At 52.5% G+C, this 22,872-nt stretch overlaps 1 protein-coding gene across 1 annotated transcript; it reads left to right on the forward strand.

The window, feature by feature from the left end:
- On the forward strand, positions 1–20,124 carry KRT85 (keratin 85). Its single transcript, XM_061204320.1, is given in 10 exon segments — positions 1–420; positions 2,072–2,280; positions 2,839–2,899; positions 3,041–3,136; positions 3,792–3,956; positions 4,223–4,348; positions 4,754–4,974; positions 5,736–5,767; positions 19,938–20,018; positions 20,021–20,124. Coding segments are annotated over 10 exon segments (1,515 nt in total).
- The last annotated feature ends 2,748 nt before the right edge of the window (positions 20,125–22,872 follow it).

Genomic DNA, 22,872 nt, shown 5'->3' on the forward strand with positions numbered 1-22,872 from the left:
ATGACCTGCCGCTCCTACAGGATCAGCCCAGGATGTGGGGTCACCAGGACCTTCAGCTCGTGCTCAGCTGTGGCCCCCAAAACAGGCAGCCGCTGCTGCATCAGCGCTGCCCCCTACCGAGGGGTGTCCTGCTACCGGGGGCTGACGGGCTTCGGCAGCCGCAGCGTCTCAGCCCTGGGCTCCTGCGCGCCCCGCATAGCGGTGGGCGGCTTCCGCGCCGGCTCCTGCGGCCGCAGCTTCGGGTACCGCTCTGGCGGCGTGTGCGGCCCCAGCCCGCCCTGCATCACCACCGTGTCGGTCAACGAGAGCCTCCTCGTGCCCCTCAACCTGGAGATCGACCCCAACGCGCAGTGCGTGAAGCATGAGGAGAAGGAGCAGATCAAGTGTCTCAACAGCAGGTTCGCTGCCTTCATCGACAAGGTCAGTGAGGCCTGGGATGGTCCAGAGACGGCCCCAGCCCTGTCCTCCCCTCGGGAGGATCTGTAGGGGAGCCAGCACGGCAGCCAGCAGCGGGAGAGAAATGCAGACCGATATGCGCGGAAGGATCCGTCTTCTCGTTTAATTCCTGCAAAGTATATCGGACACCCATTGCGGTCCAGAGATTGAGTCTATAGTCTAAAGTGCGTGTGTTTCCCGAGACAAGACAGCATGGGAATATCAGAGCTGCCGCTGAAACACAGGGCACTGGGTACCGGAAGAGCGGGAGACAGTGGGGAGAGGAGACTCCTGCGGTGGGGCAGCTCCGGAAGCGGTTGGCGTGCTGCTCAGAGCCACGCCGCCTCCCCACCCTCGCTCTGCCCCTCCGCCGTGCAGAGTCCTCAGGCGGGCTGCTTGTCTGCCCAGCAGAACCGGCCTCACATGCTTGGTGTGAGGATTCACGGGGTTCATGCAGGGACAGTGCTGGCACACAGTAAGTGCTTGATAAACGTTAGCTGTTAGCATTCTTTTCCAAGGACAGTAGTGGGCAAGGAGGTGTGACAGTTAACCAAGCAGGCTTGGCAGCCTCCTTCATGGATGCAGAGCTGGGAATGGGGAAGGCAGGACCGCCAGGCTGGCGGGAGGAGGCCCACCAGTGCAGAGCATGAGAAACCCGAAAGTGCCCTGAGGCTGCCTCTCAGAAAGGCCACCTCTGCATCTCCCCTCATGCCGGCTTCTACTGTGTCGGTGAGGCCTTACTCCAGCTGAGGAAGTAGGACCAGGCTCTGGGGTCTGGGATCGGGGGCAACAGGGGTACCTTCTTATTATCCCTTTCTCTTTAGTGATCTCAGTTAATCCTCAACATGACTCAATGGAGTAGATATTATCATCTTTATTTTTTGAATAACAAATTGAAGCTGAGAGTTTAGTGAGCAGCTTAGACAGACTCTGGCGACAGGCAAGTGAAGGGGACTCAAGGGACATGAGATCCTGACTCCTTACTAACTATGAGACAATAGGTTAGTCATTTCATACCTTAGGGTCTCTGTTTCTGCTTCTGTACTATAGGAGAAATAAGATCTCCCCCCAGAGGGTTGTGAGAATTGAATAAAATTGATTGATAGGTACAGACATAGACCAAGATATGTGTGTGTGTGTGTATCTTAGCACAAGTCCTGGCACCACATAGTAAATATTCAATAAATGTTTGTTGCATAAATGAATAAATGAAGAATGACTGGTAATGAACAAGTCATAGTTCAACTGATTGAGCACTTACTGTGTGTCAGAAACTGTTCTAAGCACTTTACATGTAGTAACTTGGTCAATTTTTACAACTTTAAGGAAGGTACTATTATCATCTCTGTTTTGGAAATGAAAAAACCAAGCACCCAGAGGTTAGACAACTTGCTGTTACAGTGGCAGACCTGGGAGCTGAATCAGACCCTTGGCCTCAAGCCGGGGGCACTCACACCCACAGTGCCTCCCTTGCGGACTGGGAGCAAGGCCCGCTGAGTCGCAGACACTCCATGGCTCAGCCCTCGCCTGGCCCTGGCTGTTCAGAGGACATCAGAGCAGAGGGAGAGAGAGCTCTGGGGAGGCAGGCACCTCCCCAGCCTCCTCCTGAGTCTCTTTCTCCCACCCTGGGCGGCAGGTGCGCTTCTTGGAACAACAGAACAAGCTGCTGGAGACCAAGTGGCAGTTCTACCAGAACCGCCAGTGCTGCGAGAGCAACCTGGAGCCCCTGTTCAACGGCTACATCGAGACGCTGAGGCGGGAGGCTGAGCGTGTGGAGGCCGACAACGGGAGGCTGGCCTCGGAGCTCAGCCACATGCAGGAGGTGCTGGAGGGCTACAAGAAGAAGTGAGTGCGCCCGACCCAGAGTAACAGGGGCAGTGGGAAAGCTCCACCCACAAGCCTCTTGAAGCAGCTTCATTAAGATTCCTGCCTGTCTGTCAACAGGGGCTGCCTGGGACCCAGGGGGATGCTCAGTAGGGGCCTAGGTTTTTTCAGATTCTTTGGCTCCACCTCAACCCCGTGGAGGCCCGTTGAGTCTTAGAGCTGTTTTCGGGGGAGTAAGGAAACCCAATGGGGTTCTAGAGCTTTCTTGTTCCTCCCACTCCCGCTCACATTCATGACACGGGCTCCGTGCCCTTCCTGCCCGTGGCACCACCTCTCTTTGGATCTAGGATGCAAAGATGATTTTAGACTTGGGGGATGGAGTGTTACTCATCCAGAGGCAGCAGGAGTGGGGTGGAATAAGCCAGGCTGGGACAGGGCTGGCCCACAAACAATGCACAAAATAGACCAAGGAGAGGACAGGATGACATTTGCAGAGTTCATCCCTTCTGAGCCCCGGAAGAGCTTGCCCAGGAGCTGAGATGGTTGCCAAGCCCCGGCCCCTGTCTCCCCCACCCCCAGGTATGAAGAGGAAGTGGCTCTGAGGGCCACAGCAGAGAATGAGTTCGTGGTTCTAAAGAAGGTGAGGGGCTGGTCACAGGGCAGGGAGGGAGGGGCACCCTCTGTGCAGCCTCCACCGTGGTGGGTCACCACACCGACCCAGAGGCACCTTCCGGGGGCCTCTTCCCACATGCACGCCCCCTCCTCTTCGCCCCACTGCCAGGACGTGGACTGCGCCTACCTGCAGAAGTCAGACCTGGAGGCCAACGTGGAGGCCCTGGTGGAGGAGTGTAGCTTCCTGAAGCGCCTCTATGAAGAGGTGAGGAGGGCCCTGCCAACCAGCCAGGAAGGGGGAAGGGAAGGTGTGGGGACTGGGGGGAGGTGTTGTGTGCACGTTTGCCCCCTGAGTGATGGAAGCATGTGAAGAACATGCACGCACATGCAAGAGGGGCCTGTCGTGTAGCTGTCACAGACACGTGCAGGTAAGCCCCAAGGACGGTGGCGCTCGAGCGTGCTTGGGCCTCTCTGTGCCGGCGAGCCCCGGGGTGTTGCAGCGTGTGTGCCTGTGTGCTGGCCTTTATGCGTGTTGGTCTCTACATGGATATGAAAGAGTGTATGTGGGAGGGGGGTAGGGTGGGTTTCCAGTTAGAGAGGGGGTCTTAATTCCTGGACAGATCACTAGTTCCGGCATTCAGACCCCAGCTCCCTTGCTGAATGACTTTGAGTCAGGCCTTTTTCACATGCTGGGCCTCAGTTTCCCCCTTTGTTAAGTCATGGGCTGTCCCCAGCTGACCTCCAAAGCCCCTCCCAGCTTTACTGTCTTATGATGTACCTGTGTGTGAATGAAAGGGAGTGGGAGTCATGTATCATACATGACCAGTGCCCCCTCCAGGGAGTGGACACGGCCCCCAGGGCTGGAGCACGTGGCCCAGACAAGGCACCAGAACCAAATGCATTGGCTGTCGGCCCCCCAGGAGCTCCAGGTCCTCCACGCCCACATCTCAGACACCTCAGTCTTCGTCAAGATGAACAACAGCCGGGACCTGAACATGGACTGTTTCGTCGCCGAGATCAAGGCTCAGTACGATGACGTAGCCAGCCGCAGCCGGGCTGAGGCTGAGTCCTGGTACCGCAGCAAGGTGAGTGGCCCAGGGCACCTGCCTCCTAGACATGGCACTGGGAAGGATGCGAGGTGTATATTAGAAAAGGCTTCTTTTGTCTGGGGATTTTGATCTTTAGGGATGGTAAGAAAAGGACTGACAGATCTCAATTTGGGCATCAGGGTGGGGCTGCCATGTCTGGCTGCACAGGCTGAGCACTGTACAACCTACACAATCATCCGTGTTGTCCTGAATGGATGGGATGTCCCATCCTGAGCCTCAGGAGCATCTCTGCTTCCCCCAAGTGCGAGGAGATGAAGGCCACGGTGATCCGGCACGGGGAGACCCTGCGCTGCACCAAGGAGGAGATCAACGAGCTGAACCGCATGATCCAGAGGCTGACGGCCGAGATTGAAAATGCCAAGTGCCAGGTATGGGTTCTGGGAGAGCTTGAATACCCAGCACAGGCAGACTGCAGCACCAGGCCCTTTGCCAGCAGGAGAGCAAAGGTCTGGCCCTAATCAGGCCTCAGAGTGTGCCCGTGAGGAAGCAGGGGTCCAGAGAGAGGGCAGGGCCCCTGGCACATCACGCAGCACTGGAGCTGGGATGAGCCGTGTCACTGATGTCCCCCTCCCTGGCCACCCTGCAACACCACCAAGGAGAGATGGTGAAAAGTGCCCATTCCTCCCTCGTGTTCATAGTCACATTAACTACCTGTTTATAGGTAGTTAACCTACCTTTTCTCTGGGACCCTTGCCCCAGCTCCCTCAGCTCAGGGGAGCCAAGTTGCACCTTCTCTCTCTCTCATGCTCGTCCTCACATCTCCTTCCTCACAGCGGGCCAAGCTGGAGGCCGCCGTGGCCGAGGCGGAGCAGCACGGCGAGGCGGCCCTTAATGATGCCCGCTGCAAGCTGGCCGGGCTGGAGGAGGCCCTGCAGAAGGCCAAGCAGGACATGGCCTGCCTGCTCAAGGAGTACCAGGAGGTGATGAACTCCAAGCTGGGCCTGGACATCGAGATCGCCACCTACAGGCGCCTGCTGGAGGGCGAGGAGCACAGGTGGGGTTAAGGAAGACCTCGGGGTCTAGAAGGAGGAGGCCCTGGCCCTCTGGCGGTGAATTTCGCTGAGCCCAAATGTGAGCTGTATCTCTGCCCACTGCTAGTACAGCTCAAGCTTCAATAATAATGATAATTTACTGAATGCTTATTAGGCCTGTGCTAGGTGCTCATTTTAACCCTCACAGTCCAGCGAGGTAGGTATCATTTTTCCCATCCAAAGATAAGGAAATAAGGCCCAGCGTTCAGTGACTTTCTCGTGGCCACACAGTTAGCAAGCACAAGAGCCAGGACCTGCACCCAAGACATGTGGCTCTAAAATCCATTGTCTTGCAGTAGCTTCCTAAAGGAGACTGAAGCTTGGCCGGCCCCGGAGGCGGGTGCATTGTAAGGATGATGCACCCTGTGGCTGTAGCTCTTCCTTGGCATCAAGCCCTTTCACGCACGCTGCTGCATTCAATTCGACTCTCCTTTCTGTGAGCCTGATCGGCACTATCCAGGGTGGGCCAAGTCCTTCAGACTGGAGGCAACGGGTGGAGTTCATAAACTCACTCACCTCTGCTGAAAATCAGAAGGCCTTGTCTCTGTGGTCAGAGAATAGTTAGAGAGTGAGCATTTAATACAGACTTTGGGGGAGCACTTCCTGCCTCTTGGGGGTTGGATCTGTACACAGAGAGGCTTGGGCCTCTCTGTGCCCAAGCAACCATCTGCCTCAGGGAATCCAGCTCAGTGCCCAGAGTTAACAGACTTTTCTTTCCCCTTAGGCTGTGCGAAGGTGTGGGCTCTGTGAATGTCTGTAAGTACCCGCTTGAAACACCCCTAGAAAAATGGCTTTGTTGATGGGCAAATCTGAACCTGACAGCCTAACCCACTAAACCCTGAATGTTCCGGACCTGGGAGGGAGGGGGCCTTTCATGCCCCCCCTCCCCCTCCCCCCCCCACCCCCACTCTTCCCTGGAGGCACTAAACGAAGGCATAGTTGAGCGCCATCCACTGGTGGAGATGTGAACTGCAGGCCAGGGTAATAAGGGCACAGTAGCTTTGCCCCTCTGAGTGTAGGGGTCCTCGATTCCTTCTCGCCCAGGTGCCCAAGAACAGCGGTCACCAACCTTTTTGGCACCAGGGACCAGTTTTGTGGAAGACAATTTTTCCATGGAGGCGGGGTGCGGGGGGATGATGGTGGAGTGATGGGGAGCAGCAGATGACACGTCGCTTGCTCACCCACGGCTCACCTCCTGCTATGTGGCCCGCTTCCTAGGGGCTGGGGACCCCTGCCCTAGAAGGCTGAGATGCTGAGGAGAACAGGGTCTGAGTTATGAACCACTAAACCCCTTTGAGGAGGAGGAAGGTCCTGCGGTGCAGAAGCCCCTTAGGGCCTGTCCTGGGGTTGGTGACATCACAACAGGCCACTCAGCCCTTCCTGTCCCCTCTCTTCCCACAGGCGTCAGCAGCTCCCGCGGTGGAGTCACCTGGGGGCCCTCATGTATAGCACCACCCCAGGCCGCCAGATTGCCTCTGGCCCCATGGCCACTGGGGGCAGCATCACAGTGATTGATGGCGCCTGACTCCTGCGCCCCCTGTCAGCCCCGCGTCTCCAGCTTCAACTGCGGGAGCAGGTCCGTCTGCTTTGCCTAGAGTCCGAGGCCCCGCCTGCGTCCCCCGGGCATGGAATGGTGTGTGAATGGAAAATGTGTGCTTGCTGCCAGAATCTTCCACGTGTTCCTCCAAGGGAAAGACCCTCCACTGCTCTCCGCCACCTTCTCATTTTAGGGACTTGTTTCCTGGTTCTCCAACAGGCTTCAGTTAGAGAGAGTCATTCCCAGCCCTTTTACTCAATTCCGATTTGACTCCTAAATACCAGTGGCCAATTTGTATTATTCACCAGGCTCTCTGGGACCCTACCGGTCACCCAGGGCCGCTGGACATTGTGAAAATTTGGCCTTCTCCTGGCACAAGGAATAAGCCTAACTATCCAGCCTGGTCTCCCACAACCTGAGAATCAGAGAGGAAGCAGCACCCCGCCACTTCCAGCAGCTCCCCTCTCCTGGCCGGGAAGGTCTCTGCAGGAAAGAATTGCCCCTTGGTCATTTTTGTTTGTGTTTTGCTTGTCTCTCTAACCGACTGCCTTCTTCTGGGTTAACCTGTTCCAGCCAAACTCCTGTGACCTCCCAGTTGAGAGGCCCATTATGGGGGGAATTCTTTTGACTTTGGACAGGTTTCGCTATTCAATACACCTTTATACATTTCAGAGAAAACACCATGTTTGCTCCAAGGTCACCCCCTGCCAGTGCAGGAGGGATCTGTCCAATGCTGAGTGGGTGGGATGGAGAAGGTGAGGCCACTGCCTGGGTCTCCCTCTTGCTATGACTGTCTGTGGGTGCCTCGCCTTCTGGGTTGTCTCAATCCTTGTTTCAATAAATGCTGCTGCCATGCAAAGACATGTGATCTTGTGAAGAACACTGTCTCTGTACCTGCAACATATCCGACCCTCGGAGCCCTCTGGCCCCATCTCCAGCTGGCCAGTCCTTTCCAACCCCATGCAGTGTTTCCCAGCCCTCCAGTGATTCTGCCTCTTCCCCTCCACTTCCGTAGCCTGATTCCAGCTCAGACCCCTCAGGCCTGGACCACAGCTCCAGATCCCCACATGACCTCTTTCTCCCCATCCGCACCCCACAAACCCCCCTCCCCTCCCCAGCAGCCAGAATGCCAAACTCATAGCTCTCATCCCCTACTGCCTGGCTCACACCACTTCCCAGCATATGCATGTGCTCCTTATGTCAAACACAGGCTCCCTCATCTCCCCTTTCCCCACCTGCTCCTCAGCCCTGTGCAACCCCTTCACCCAGATGCTCACCTTCCCAGATGCAGGCTCCACCCAATGGAGACAAGTCCGCCGCCTGAGGCCTCCCAGGACTATCCCACGTGGACGCGTAGGCTACCCCACACCCCTCCTCCCATTTGCCTTTGCTCAGCACTCCCTCTGCCCCCCTTCCCTACCCTCCCTCCCCACACACACACATCCCCCGCTTCCTGCCCCACAGTGTCTCAAACCCTGAGGATCTCTGGTTCTTTCTTTGTGGCTTGTGGCCAGGGATGTCACTGGGTGTGTCTGGACACTGGATCAAGCTGGAAGTTCCTGGAGAGTAGGAAGTGTCTCCTCCTGGCTTTGACCCCCAACCAAGTCCCAGGATGGGGCTCCAGAACATGTCAGGCCTGAGATGGTTGGATGAACTCAGGCAGCTGGTAGAGCAGGAGGTGTAGACATCAGCCCTCTTGGACTCACCTCCATTTCTCCATTAGGAGAACAGACTGGCCATCACTATTCCAGGCAGATGTCCCCCTGCTGGCCTCCTCTGCTGCCCCATCCCCCAGCCTGTCCCTGGGAGGAGATGTTAAGGGCCTGTGCATTCTGATGAATCCTCATCTCAGACCCAAAGAGCTATAACTCCACTGGAGGCCTCTCCCGAGTGCTTTGGCTGCTGCTGTTTGAGGTTTGCCAGCTGACACCAGACAGGCCTCCTCCAAGTTTCTGGCCCCCTCTCCTTCTTTCTACCATCTCTCTGGGCTTCAAGGGCATGGTCATACTCACAACAGGCCAACACTCAGTTTAAGGCACATCATTCATCCACAGGAAAGGTTAAATCTCCAGGGCTGAAACGTCAGGAGATCAAAATTTGAGCATCAGCTCTGCCATGTCTCAGAGAGACGCTGGGCAAGAAGTGGCCTCCATGCTCTGGGCGTCAGCCTGGGGCCTGTGCAGTGAGTCTGTGCTTGGGGAAAACACCTTGATGTTACCTTGGGTCTGGGCCAAGCATAACTAAAATGCCAAACCTGATACCCAAAAATATGACACCGTGCATTGAAAACTCAAACAACCAGGAGCTGGGAGATATCGATAAGCTTTTTAATAAGTTTCCATATTTTGTGTGCATGGCAGCCCGAGGTGCCATCGGCATGAAGATGAAACCTCTCCCGACCACCCTCCTTGCAGCCAACAGCAAAAATGCAGAGCAAGCTCTTCTCTTTTCAAAGGATTCTGGGTCTCCCACAGCTCTCTCCTGAGAAAAGAGCTATTCCTTGCAGAAACGGTACACTCCAAGAGTAACTGAGGATTAAAGTTTCATTAGAAAAAAATAAATTTTAAGGAGAAGTCAAGTGGTCTGAATCTCTCAATCAAGAACAAGCCAGAAGAGCAAGGGGCCCAGACAATAAAGTAGGCCCATGTCAGTGGCTCCAGGGCTCTTTCCTGGGCTCTTTTTTTTTTTTTTTTTGAAACTCCACAAACCAAGATGAGACCCCCATCAAGAGAAAATCAGACCTTCTATCCATATTCTACTCCTGTGCAAACATTCAATGCCCCTCCCCAAAATACACAGGATCTCCAAAGGATAAGGAAGTATGGAATATAGTGCTTTCAAAAATCAGGTAAACTTGGGCTTTGGGGTCTTCTTCGTTCCTTTCGGAGGCCACAAGCGCTCTTCCACCAAGTCTCAAATCCCCTCTGCTTTGGACCATCCTCACAAACACCCACACCCAGGCTGCTCCTTCTCCCGGTCCTGGTGTTGCCAACTGTTCCCTGCTTCAGTCCTTGGGATCTCGAGAAGTACAAATTGGAGCCGTTACCCACCCGAACCAAGCATGGTGAGAAATGCAGGGTAACCACATGATCAAGGAAATCACAAAGTGTAACCCTCTTTGGAATGGACAGGGACATTGGAAATGACCATCTGGGAATCACCTCTTGTCTGGATACCCCGCTCTTATACCCTTGGTGCTACTGAAGAGTGGTGGTGCGAGGCAAGTAGCCAGGGAAGGGAGTGGGTCAAGGGAGCACTCAGAAGATGAGCTTTTGCATTAAATATGGAGGAAACACTAGAGGCACAAATATGCATATACACACCCTCCACCACCACCATCAGAAAGGAGAGGTAGACCCTCCCCCATTTCTACCACCTCCCCTTCCCCAGCCCCATCCTGGTACAACGCCTTTCCCTCCGCAGAGCAGATCTAGTGGCCTTTTGAACCTGATTTTCTCCCCAGCTCAAACTTGGTGGAATCCAGACCATGCTGTGCCCAAGATGCGCTCCTGCAGGATCCTCTAAGCCCAGGAGGCAGAGACTAGGGGGATACCACATGAAGAAAGATCTGGAGAAAGATCCCAGAGTCCCAGGGGACCAATGTGCCCCTTGGGGACACCTTCTGAAGTCATCCCTGGCATTGCCAGGGAGAACTACTCAAAGGTTTTTCTATATCTTGAGATCAAATACGTGTTCTTGTGACAAAATATCTTCTACCCAATCAGGTCTTTTTTTAAATCCCTTTTTATAAATCCCAAATAACATAAGGTGAGAGAAGTAGGAGTTTTTCCTATAAAACAAGTGAAAGAAGGTTGTCCACCAGAAACCCCTCTCTCCATCTTATCACATCCAGGGGGGACGCCCTTTGCATCTGAGGGGACTCTGAACAGACTTCCCTGGTGGGACTTCTTGGGGACTGTCAATTCAGGAATAGGCCGGAGACAGAGGTCCCCAATCACCTGTCTGTGTCCAGGCCATCAGGGCAAATGTCCTCCCACCAGAAGTCTGAGTTTTAATTCTGGATCCCCACATAAGAGGCATGTGTGAGCTGCCCCATAATAAGGTCTATCCAAGATTCTTGGAGAGCAGAAGCTGTGGGGAGATGTTTCTACAAACATTTCCAGGAGGTTCTTTTATGTCACCTTCCACCCCTTATCTCTGGAGTGTCGTAAGGTAGGATCAGTTGGAACCCCTCATCCGGAAGCATTCTGATGCACCATGATTTTATTCTCAAGGAACAACCAAGGCAAGGCAGTGGAAAGTATATGAACATTGACATTCCCTAGACCTCAGTTTGGATCCTGGACTAGCTGTGTGACCTTAATAAAGTTATCAACTTCTCGGGACCTTAATTTCCTTGTCTGTGAAATGAAGATAATACTGTTGCTGTGAGCAATGGATGAAATACATGCATGATGCACCAGACACTTAGCTGGTACTTGTGAGCACAGACTCCATTCTCCTCCTCTCTTCTGCCTTTGTCCCCACCTCACCCGGCGTGGGTGGCCCATACTGGCTCTGACCTTTTGACAAAGTCAAAGGAGAATGGCAAAGAGATGAATCTGATCCTGTGAGAATCAGAGGGAAAGTCACCTCAACGGCCAGAATTATCTGAGCCACCCTCACAAACCAGTGACTCTCAAACTTTAGTTCTTATAGGAGTCACCTGGGAGCTTGTTTAAATTCAGATTCCTGGGCTCATCCCCAGAACTTCTGATTCAGTAGTTCTGGGTGGAGCCCAGCATCTGCATATTTAACAAGTCCCGTCACCCCCGGCCCCTCGGGGATCCTGGTAGTCCACGGACCACACTTGGAGAAACACTGAAACCATCAGGGAAAACAAGGAAGGGCACAGGCACTGACCTGGTTGCTAAGAGGAAATCTCTGCCATGACATTTAATCACACACACCAAAAGAGAAAAGGAGCCATACAGGAATCACCCAAATACAATAAAACTCCAAATCACCAATAATAAAAACCTGGGAAGATTAGCCTCAGTCTTTCCATCCTGACATATGCATAGTTGGGGGATGCCCTGGGAACATACAATCTCTCAGATCAAGCGAAGGGACTCCCAGAGCCCCAGCCCCACTTCCCCTGCTGCCCCCTCAACACTGAGGGGCTATACAGAGCCCCTCGTCCAAGGGCAAAGCACAAGGGTGCACTGACGTCCCCTACCTGGGTCCCTGCCCAGAGGGCCTGGCACACACTCAGTTCTTAGTAAATGTCTACTAACCTGAAGTTAGTTGGGGAAGAAAATGACTAAGCAATTTATATCAAAAAGCCTTTACATCCTTTCCTGGACCACAGCGAGGGGAGAATCAATGGAGGTGGCAAGAATGCCAAACCCAGGGTTGACAGTCAAAGAGTAAATCATAACTCCAGTGAGAAGGAAACTGGAGAGTTAGTTCTGGCTTCCCAGCGAGGGGCAATCTCTAAACTGACATTTGGGCCTGAGAGAGAAAAGATTTCCCCGTTCCTCCACTTTCCACCCTCGCCCCGTCAGACCCCATCTGTCCAGAGTCCCACCCAGCACTATGCAAACCGCATAGATCTCACACTGGAACAGGCCCCCACTACAGAATGGGAGCAGAGGGCACCGCTGCCGATGGCCGCGAGGGACGGTGGAACTGAGGTCCCCGCACACCATGCCACCCTGGGAACGGTTCACACCTGTAAGGAGACAGCGGGTCTGAATTCTCTTCCATTCCAGACATGGTGTGACCCAGAATTTTTCTGGAACCAATGATTAACTCTCTTCACATGCTAATGGACCAGTGACATGAATCTTTTTAAACTACAGGAAAAGCTAAACCCATTGCCATCTTCTTGAAGGAGTGTGATTAGCAAGTTGGACACCTAAATCTACTTGACTAATGTTGCAATGTTGAAATCTTTAGGCAAAAACCGACTGATCACAGGAGAGGAATCATCTAGAAATATGGTTGCTGGAAAGGTGAGGGGAACAGATAGACACCTAGGCTAGGGGCTGCATCCACACTGAATTATTAAAGATACAGATTTAAGAGATGCTTTCAGTAGCCCCAGCTGATCAGAATACACAGCTCATGTTTTTTTCTCATAAAACATTGTACCAGTTGGGGAGTATTCTGTGTGGCTGAAAGACTTGGGTGACTTTTGCAGAACCAATTAGCGGGTCCGAATTCGCCACATGCATAAGCTTAGACTTCATAGATGCTCCAGATGGATCCATGTAGGGGCCAGATATTTTGGACCATCCATTTCTATCAGCTCCCTCACCCAGTGCCCTGTGGACAGAGGTTCAGTCACCAGTTAGAGGCAACCCGATATTAAGGCCACTGACCCCCAAAGAACCATGCCCACCCAACCCCCCCAAACTTGCAGATATTGATGGAGCCCATGCCTTCCCACACCCTGCAGGGGAGAGGAGAGTGAGCAGTTAGCACCTGGCTCCTCTGTTCTTGAAGCAGGCCTGTTCTCCTCCATCCTGAAGCGGGGAGGGAGAGAGATGAGGGGTGGGGCCTGCTGCAGAAGGATCAGGGCTAGCACTGCTCCTGGGGATCCCCAAAGGACAGTGGAATGTTAGTTTGCAGGATCCAAAAGGCCACTTTATGCCCTGTTTGCTTCTCGGCCATGGAAACTCGGGGTGCTGAAAAGTAGGGGTAGGGTGGGGTGGGGTCACCCTCCTTGTCCCTGTGCTAGGGACAAAGGTGATGGGAGCAGCTACTGCCGAACTGGACACCTCTGGATAGGAAAAAGCTTCTTAGCATCCAAATGGATCCATTTTTGTCTCACGTTTTTAAATGTTACCCCAGACACGCACCTGACTTGATAAATTCAGAGGGAGGGAGGGAGGCTGGAGAGTGTGGTAGTTAAGAGCCTGGACCCTAGAGCCAGGCTGCCTGGGCTCAAATCTGGCTGAGCCACTTACTAGCTGAGTGACCTTGCCCAAGTCACCTAACCTTTCTGTGCCTCAGTTTCCTCAGCTCTAAAATGGGGATGATAATACCACCTGATAGGACTGTTATAAGCTCTATGTGTAAAGTGCCTGCAGACAGAGCCTGGCATGCAATAAATCTGATGTAAGGGTTTATAGTGCTGTGAGCACTATAAACATTTCGTTATGATGAGACATTATACCAGGACCTTGCACTCTTCATAAACACCTGTACTTTCTGTTCTATCTCTTCCCTGTTTTTTAAAAAACTCCCAGCTTCAAAACTTTTCCTCCAGGAAAGCTCTGCTCTGATTCATTCTGCCTGACTCAGAACACTTCTCCACTCCACAGCTTCTCAGGGGATATATGCTTCCAGCTCACCTTCCTACTACGTGAACCTGGCTTTGCCACAGCCTCGGAACTGTGCCCTTCCAGAAGATTCTATTCTAGCAAATGCCCATCACGGTGCCTGTTGGGCCACAATACTGGCAGCAGCTATCTCCAAGTTGAGTGATTATGTCTGCTTTTATTTTCTGTGTTTTCCGCAGTGAGCATTATTTGTATAATCTAATTACACACGTTATATGCAAAAGGAGAAGGTCTATTAAAAGGGCAGTGGCCACCATACGCAAATATACTAAACTACCTTTTAAAATCTCATGTGTAGGGAACGATGCATCATTCATTATATGATCGAGTTATCAACACACTAATGATGATTTCCGTAATGAAAGTAAGTTTCACGGTGCAAATGCCGAGAGCCACACTGAGTGCTGGCAGGTGGATTAGGGACTTACAGGTGCATAGGGGGAGACTGTGCTGGTGGCTTCACTCAAAGCCCTGAGGAAATGGACAGAAAAGTTTCCCTGCTTTGGTCAGTCGTGGCCAGCTGCTTTGGGTGCCACTCTTGTCAGATTTCTAACACTACCCAGGTTAATAGAGTCTCTCCATGGGTGCAGTCCTGCCCGGCCACCCTGGATAAAGATATTCTAATTCTGATAATAATCTGTTTCTACGTACACTTACTATGTTCTGTTAACCCTTTGAATCCCTGCAACAGCCTGAAGCAGTGGATTTTATGATTATCTGTTTTACAGATTAGGACACTGAGGCATAAAGGTTCGAAGCTAGTAAGTGTAGAGCTGGGATCTGAACCCAGGTGATCTGGCTCACAGCCTGTGATCTTAACCTCTATACTCTACTCCCTGGCCTAGCCTGCTCCCTGGGATGGGATCCAACTCAGAGGCAATAATGACATGGCCACCCAAGGCTAGAGGCCCATGTACCATCCGATGTGTAAATCCACATTGCTCCCTCCCATGCTGACTTCACCTGACCCTGATTCTTGGCTCAAACTGTCAGCACAGCCTGAAGTGTCCTGTACCTTTCCTGCCCCCTTAGCTCCTCTACCTCCTCCCCTGAGAAGCCTCTGACATCCTCCCTGGGACACTAAGCCCAGTCACCTGGAGGATGGATGGATTTGTGTCTGCCCCTGTCTTCCCTCCTGGGCAAGGATACTGCGCTGCTCCTGTCTATTTGCTGGTCCTGAACCCCAGACTATCCAGGCTGATAGAATTCCTTGTCTGTGCATCTTAAATCGAATGGCCTTTAACAAACCTTCTGAATGATTGCAGCTTTCACAACCCACTGAGATGTGACTGCAGAAACACCCTTTCAGCCAACAGGGTAGAATAGTTACCTGGGAACGAGCTTTAGGTGCAGCTGGAGGGGCAATGCGGGAAGGGAGAGAGATCGCTGGAGTGCTAGCCAGGAGGCTGATGCAGTTCTAGCTTAGCCACTAGCTAGCTGCGATCTTGGATGAGCCCTTCCCCTCTCTGAGCCTCAGTTTCCCTATCTGAGAATGGGGAAATGGCGGGACTCTCTAGATCTCTAGAGACTTTGCTAGTTTGAATGCTCTCTCCCTGGAGATGAGTCAGTGAGGCACTCTTCTAGCCCGGAGTGGGGATGTGAAGTGACCCTGGACCTGCCCTCACCGGCTCTCCTCGCCCTCCAGCAGTTTGCGGTACGTGGCGATCTCCACGTCCAGGCCCAGCTTGGAGTTCATCACCTCCTGGAACTCGTTGAGCAGGCAGGCCATGTCCTGCTTGGCCTTCTGCAGGGCCTCCTCCAGCCCTGCCAGCTTGCAGCGGGCATCATTAAGGGCTGCCTCGCCCTGTTGCTCCGCCTCGGCCACAGCGGCCTCCAGCTTGCCGCACTGCAGGGAACGAGAGGAGGGAAGGGGCTTGAGAAGAGGGCAGGCTGTGGGAACCCTGGTGAGTCTCCCATGGCCTTGGTCATCCCAGTTCACCTCCATTCAAAATGGTCAACTTTTAAATTACCTAGGCAGGGAAATCACAGCCATTTGGAGCTTTCTTCCTTCATTTCTTAAACCACCTTATTGTAAAACTCAAGCCCATGGTGAGCCATTAGGGGAAGGAAATGTTAGCACTAGAATCGGACTAACACTAATATAAGATAATTATCTTACATTTTTATACTGTTGCTGTTTACAAGGCACTTTTGCAGATGGTATCTTATTTGACCATGAAGTTACCCCTGAGCTTGTCAGAACAGGCATCGTTATTTCCACTATGCAGATGAAGAAGTTGAGAGTCAGAGGCGTTGTGACTTGCCCTGAGCTACCCAATTAGTTAGTACTAAGCCCAGATTCTCAGAGGCCACTGTATGGGGTCTCATTCCTTGGCCCACTGAGGTCAGCATGCTGGAAGAAGTTCCCCACACACTAACTATAGCTCCTTCCTTTTGCCCAGCTTAAGAAAGTGTAAGGCACTCCTACGACTCAATAGCAAAAAAAAAAAAATAAAGACAAAAAAAATTAACCCAATTTTTTAAATGGTCTAAGGACTTGAATAGACATTTCTCCAGACAAGACATATAAATGGCTAACAGAGATATGAAAAAAAAGTTCAACATCACTAATCATCAAGGAAATGCAAACCAAATCCACAATTTTCCAGGCTATCAACTGTCTGTTAACTTTATAGTCTTTCATTGAAGTAGAATTCTTAATTTTGATGTGATCATGACAATCTATTTTGTTATCTTGTGGTTTTGATTTTTAAAATTTTTTGTGTGGTTTTGATTTGTAAGGTTTGCTTAAGAAGTCTTTTCCCACCCTTAAGTTACAAGGATATTCTCTTACATTTTCTTCTGTTTGCTTTATACTTTCATCTTTCATGCCCAGGCCTTGCATTCATCTGAGGTCCCCCATGGTATATAGTACAAACTGGACTCCGGCTCTACATAGGCTTTCCATACAGTGGGTCTATTTTTACTAATCTCACCAGCTGAATAAACAGCCCTTTGCTTGTTGCTACCTTCATCAAATACTAAGTTTACCTTACATCAAAGGGCCTGTTTTGAGCTCTCTCTTCTGTTCCAGTGGTCCAATGGTCCATTTACCTGCTCCTACACAGGTACTAGACATTTTTATTACTGTGGCTCTCGAATCCTCAGACATTCTCTTTGCTTTCCTTTTCCTTTTCTTTTTTTTTTCATATTCTTTTCCATTATGGTTTATTACAGCATATTGAATATTGCTTTCCTTTTTCATAACTGACTTTACTATAAATGGACTTTATTTTTTGCATAAAAACTATATTGATCTTATCAAGTCCCTCAAAAGAAATTCAGATGGAATTTTATTGCATTATACTTATAAATTAGAAGGAATTGATATCTTTAGAATATCAGGCCAAATTATGTCTGAATATGATATAATTCTACTTAATCAGATTTTCTTGTATTTTTTATAATAAAGCCTTACACTGTTTTTCATAATGACTATGAATACTTTGTTGCTATATCACAACTACTTCACTGTTTTTATCACTCTTAGGAATGGTATCTTTATTTTTCTATTTATTTCCCAATTGGTTGCCACTGATACAGAAAAACACTTTTAATTTTTGTAAGTTGACCTTGTAACTAGAAGCACTGCTCAACTCATCCTATTATTTCTAGAGTTTATTGGTTGATTTTTGTTGTGTTTTCTATGTAGCTGATCCCATTGTCTACAAATAATGCCAGTCCTATCTCTTCTAATACTTGCGCATATTTATTTTCTTGGCCAGGCGCTTGGCCAGTATGTCAAGCATGGCATTGAGAGGATGTCCTTGTCTTGCTCCCAGTCTTCATTGGAATGAGCCCGAAGTTCATCCTTTAGGTCTGACACCCTCTCAGCTCCACCAGTGCTCATCTACTGCCCTTTGAATAGTTCTGTGCTTTTCTGCCTTTCTTCACCTGGCCATGCCTCCACCCTTCCGACTTTTCCAAGCCCTTCCCACCCTTCAAAACCCAGCTCAAGCCTGACCTTTCCCACAGAGACTCCCTGATTACACCAGCTCAAGGTGAGCTCAGCCCCTGAAACAGACGAGAGAGGCACTTTGTCAGGTAATTGACAATCAATCACAAACTGCCTTGAAAAATAGGTGTCTATTACCCGTTTAACTTGTACCTATTTCCGAATCTACGGGACTAAGCAGTCAGCTCCTGGAGGACAGAATAGACAGTGGTGGAGTATGTGAAGCTGCCACGATTTATCAGCTCCAGGCCATAGGCCTCAGTGTGTTGCAAGTTCAAGGTCAAGAAGGCAAAACTAGAGGTGGCAAGATTGGAGAACAAAGCAGGCAAAGGGGAGGCAGTCCCCGTCCTGGGTCACAGGCGATGCAGGCTCAGCCTCGGGTGCTTTCACAAAGACCATCTCATTTCATCCTTATGGAGGCCAATCTTCCAATCCTCACTTTTCAGACGAAGAAGCAAGGCACACAGAGAGGGACTAGCTTGTCACGCAGCTAGTCAGAGTCAGAAATGGGATTTGCATCCACACCTCCTGACTCTCACATCCTCTACTTCACTGCAGCAGCCTCCTCGCTTCCACGGCCAGACAGCAGACAGGCACAGCCAGGGCCAGGATAGTCCTCTTGAGCCCAGTGATTCTACCTCCAGTCATTTATTTTAAAGAAATTATCAGAGATGTGCACAAAGATATATTTGTGAATGCTCATCACAGAGTTGTTTATCAAGAACCCATGAAGAAGGGACCAAAAAGTAAAAGGCTCATGGATATTAAGACAAGAAGAAATGACAAAAGTCAGGGCATCCATGGGTCACAAGCCAGGCAGACAGGCAGGTTACCACCAGAAAGCCACACCGTTATGAATAAGGCCCGGTGATGTTCGCAAACCCAGGGAGGTAGGCGGGAATCAGAGGACCAGAGCTACAGGGCAAGCTGTCATTCCAGGCAGTGGGGACAGGTCAGCCCCCAGGCCAACTCAGGCCAGCTGTGTGAAGGGCAGGCACAGGCCTTGGCGACTGAACCAGCCTGGGATTCGGCCAGAGCCTTTATAGCCCGTGGTGAGGGCGGGACCCGATCCAGCCTGGAGCCCAGGTGGAAGAGAGCAGCCTGTCAGGCTGCTGCTGTCCCCTTGTCAGCTTCCTGTCTACAGCTGTTTTCAAGGGGCTCACCCTGTCTCAATTCTCTCTGTTCCGGGCCATTTACAAATAGGTGCTCTAATTCAAGCTTTCTAAGGTGGCCATGATTGCCTCGTAGAGCTGCAGGGCTGTGGGCTGTTTTCTGCTCACGCAAGGATGACACTTCACAGCCGATGCTCACCGTCCCTTTGCAAGGTTCTGCTGGCCGCGTGCAACCCAGACCAGTCACCGTGTTGAAGTACTCAGGGTGGGGGGAGCACCTCCTGCCTCTAGGCACTCGCCTCATCCTCCCAGCATCCCAGCGAGGCCTGGATTGCCGTTCATATTTTACAGGTAAGGAACCTGGGGAAACATCACTTGTCACGGGTCACAAAGCTAGTAAGTGGCAGAGCTGAGCTTCCAACCATGCTTGTTATCTCTGGAGTCCGTGCTACCGTCATCTCCCATCAGGACAGGGGCCTGGGTACACTCACAGCTCCCCCAACCCAAAGAGGTGGGTGTGTCTACAAAAAGACCCTCAGTGAAGGGTCCAATTTGATACTGAGCTTGCTGGGTTGGGGCAGATGTGCAGGATCAGAGGACAGAGGCACAATTACCAGCGTGGTGATAGAGAAATGCTTCGTGGAAGACCCGCCATCTTGCATCCCTCGGCATCTGACCGAGACTTAATCTCACGTAACCATTGCATGTGCATTGAGAACCGTCCAGATGCTCACCAGTTCCAGCTTCGAGGGCTGGCCACCTTCCTTCAGTTTCACTCTCAGCCATGGATTTCCCAGGCCACCGTGCTCCTTGCCTCCGGCTCTGAGCTGGCCTGCCCGCAGAGCGCGAGGACCAGGACCAGAACCCAGGGCTCCTGACTCCTAGGCTAAGGTTCCTTCCACACCTTCAGAACTAGAACTGAAGGCCCTTGTGTCCTTCCCCGGAGGGTTGGACCGATCAGAGAGGCCAAAGGAAGGTGGCCAGATGGGGTGGCCACCAGCCAGGCCTCCTGACGCTGCCCTTGTCCCCGCAGGTGTCAGCAGCTCCCGGGGCGGGGTCGTCTGCGGGGACCTCTGCATGTCGGGCTCCAGGCCAGTGACGGGCAACACCTGCAGCGCCCCTGCAGCGGGAACCTTGCGGTGAGCACCGGCCTGTGTGCGCCCTGCAGCCAACTCAGCAACACCTGCGGAGGGGGTTCCTTCGACCTGGGGAGGTGCTAGGTGGCCCCCAGGGAGAGCCAGAGAGGCCCCCTCTGCCTGCCAGACGTTCCACTGCCCCCACTGCCAGCTGAGAACAGCGGCGCCTCGGTAGCTGTCCCCCGCGTTCTGAGAATACACCACACTCTCCTTCCCATTGGCCGCTTCTCTGCTCCTCTTTTCCCACTGGAAGGGGATGCTGCATGGGAAGGGACCCCTCCCTTCCACTGTCTGGGCCTCTGGCCCTGCCCAGGAAGAAGGGCTCTCCTTCCCAGGAAGGAGCACTGCTGGACCGCCTCCCCCAGCTCTTTGGCCTCTTGTCCCCCGTTTTTCCAATAAACTGAGGGCCCCGCTTTCTGTGCTGTGATGTGCTGCTTTCTGGGAGTGAGCCCCTGCCCACCGACGGGTGAGCACCCCAGCCCATGGAGGTGGCCTGAGGACTGGGGTGCTTCTGGCCTGCTCTCAACCTCTGCACCTGCAGGGCATGTCCCCAAACAGTTCCAGCCTCCCCTGGACAGGCAGTGCCAACCTGCCACCTCAGTCACGCCCCTGGGTCTGGGGTAGTTGGGGACTTATTCTTCTGGCTGGTTTTGAAGGGAACCAGAGGAGGGCATGGGATCTGCTGGAAGGCTGTGTGTGCGCGCGTGTGCGTGTGTGCGCGTGTGCGCGTGCGCGCTTTCTGGGCACGCCACCTCCCTTTCTGGGCACACATTCACTCTGATCCCCCGCCATCACTGCCACACACACGCACCACAGCAACCACCACCAGGGGGCTACCTGTGTCAGTCTGGACCCCACCCTACCCATTCCCACTGCTGCCCATCAATCAAGGGGAGATGAGACCCTTGACACCCACCCCTCCGCCCATACACGCCTCTTCGGCACCTGGAGCAGCCTCCCCCCAAAGCCCTGTAGCCGGTGAGGGGAGACCGTCTACTCGCTCTCTCAAGCGCTCAAGGGAGCCCCACTCACTGCCCTCAGCCCCAGGTACCTCAGAGCTTCAATTCTGAGGCTAAGCTGGCTCCTGTGCCTCCAACATGGCCTGACCTCACCTGTCCTCTGTTCAGGGAGAGTCTGGGAGGTCTCGGGAGGAAGACCTTCAGGAGCCCTAAACCCCATTCCGGAAGCACCAGGCCTGGAATAGCCCCGCTCCTGTGCTGTCATTTCCTTCTCACTGGCCCTCTCCTTGTCTCCCTTCACCCAGCCCTACCCCAGCCCCAGTGCTGGTCCTTCCTCAGACCCTGAACTTTCTACGCATCTCACCACACTGTCCCAGGAGGACCCAGCATCTTCCCTCACTCCCTCCTGGTGTCTCTAGGGTCCCCTCAACTCCTCATCCAAGCCCTCTCTGCTCCTCGTTGCCCTCGCCCCCTCCCCCTCTGGAGCCCTGAGTCTCCAGCCTTTCACTTCCTTGTTCTGCAGGCCAGGATCTCAGTTCTCCCCTGACTCACTTTCCTCACCCAGACAACCTCACCCTCAAGCAAGAAAGTGCCTCGGAGTCCTTCTCTCGCTCCTCCGCACACACTCCCTGGGCAATCACATCGGCCTCTGGCCTTCAGTTCCCACCATGGTTAACGTCCTCCCTGGTTCAAATCCTTCAGCTGTGCTCAAGTCCCGATGGCTCTCCTGCTGCCCTGACCTCACTCCTCAGCTTCAGACCCACTTGCCCCAGTTCCTCCAAGACCTCTCCACTTGGCTGTCCTGGAGACTCTTCCAACACAGCAGACCTTCAAGCTGTACTCACTATTTCCCACTCTCTCCACCGGTGTCTCCTGCTGCCTCTCCCCTGTCAAGATCATCAACACAGTTGCCCAAACCTGAACCTATATGATCTATCCAGGCCTTCATCCTCACCCTCAAAACCAATTAACCCCCAAGTGCTTTCCTTTTCTACCTCCTAAGTACCCCTCTCATCCATCCCTTTCCTCTCTCTCTGCTGCTACCACCCACATTCCAGCCACCACCACCTTGGTTGGAGTCCTGCTCATCTCCCCTTCCAGTCCATACTATGCAGCAGCCAGAGAGATCTTTACAAAACACAGATCTGACCTTTCAGTGGATGAAGTCCAGACTCTTCACCATGGCATGCCAGTCCTGTGTATCAGGCTGTGACCCATCTCTCAGTGTCTCTCATCACTCCCCACTGCCCCGCTCCTTCCTCCCCTGCTCTGACTCAGGGGCCCTGAACACTTGTCAAATGAGGGCTGGACAGGGGCCCTACAAGGGCTCTTTCAGTTCTGACCTTCTGGGGAAGTGACTCTGAGCTCTGCTCTGGGATTGTAACACCTCCTTCCCAGGGACTTAAGGAGGATTCTGTAATAACTGCCAGCCTTGGGAGGTCATCCAGGTGCCATCTGGGGAAGCCCAGGGAGGCTCCACATTTCTGAGGTCATGCACCTGCCTTTCACCTACCAACTCAAGGGACCAAGCAGGACTGACATTGCATACTCGCCTTCTGTTAGAACCTCCTGTCCTGAGTCCCTGAGCCCTACCTCACACCTTACAAAAATTTTTAAGGAATTATAGCAGTTCTAACTACAAGGAACAGAGACCATTCAAAATGAAAAGAGGCCTCTGGGCTCCTAACCTCCTACAGACAGGAAGCAGGCTAAGAACACATGGGCTGTTTATCATGGGAAAAAAAGGATGATACAGAAGGCAGAGCCAAGATCCCAAAGGACAGAGCCAAGAGCAGAGGAGAACCACTTCCAGGGAGCAAAACTAGGCATGAATCAGATATACTTACTCCCTGCCACTACAACAGGAGGAGTT

Source organism: Eubalaena glacialis, chromosome 11 (genome assembly GCF_028564815.1).
Source record: "Eubalaena glacialis isolate mEubGla1 chromosome 11, mEubGla1.1.hap2.+ XY, whole genome shotgun sequence".
Taxonomy (NCBI): Eukaryota; Metazoa; Chordata; class Mammalia; order Artiodactyla; family Balaenidae; genus Eubalaena; species Eubalaena glacialis.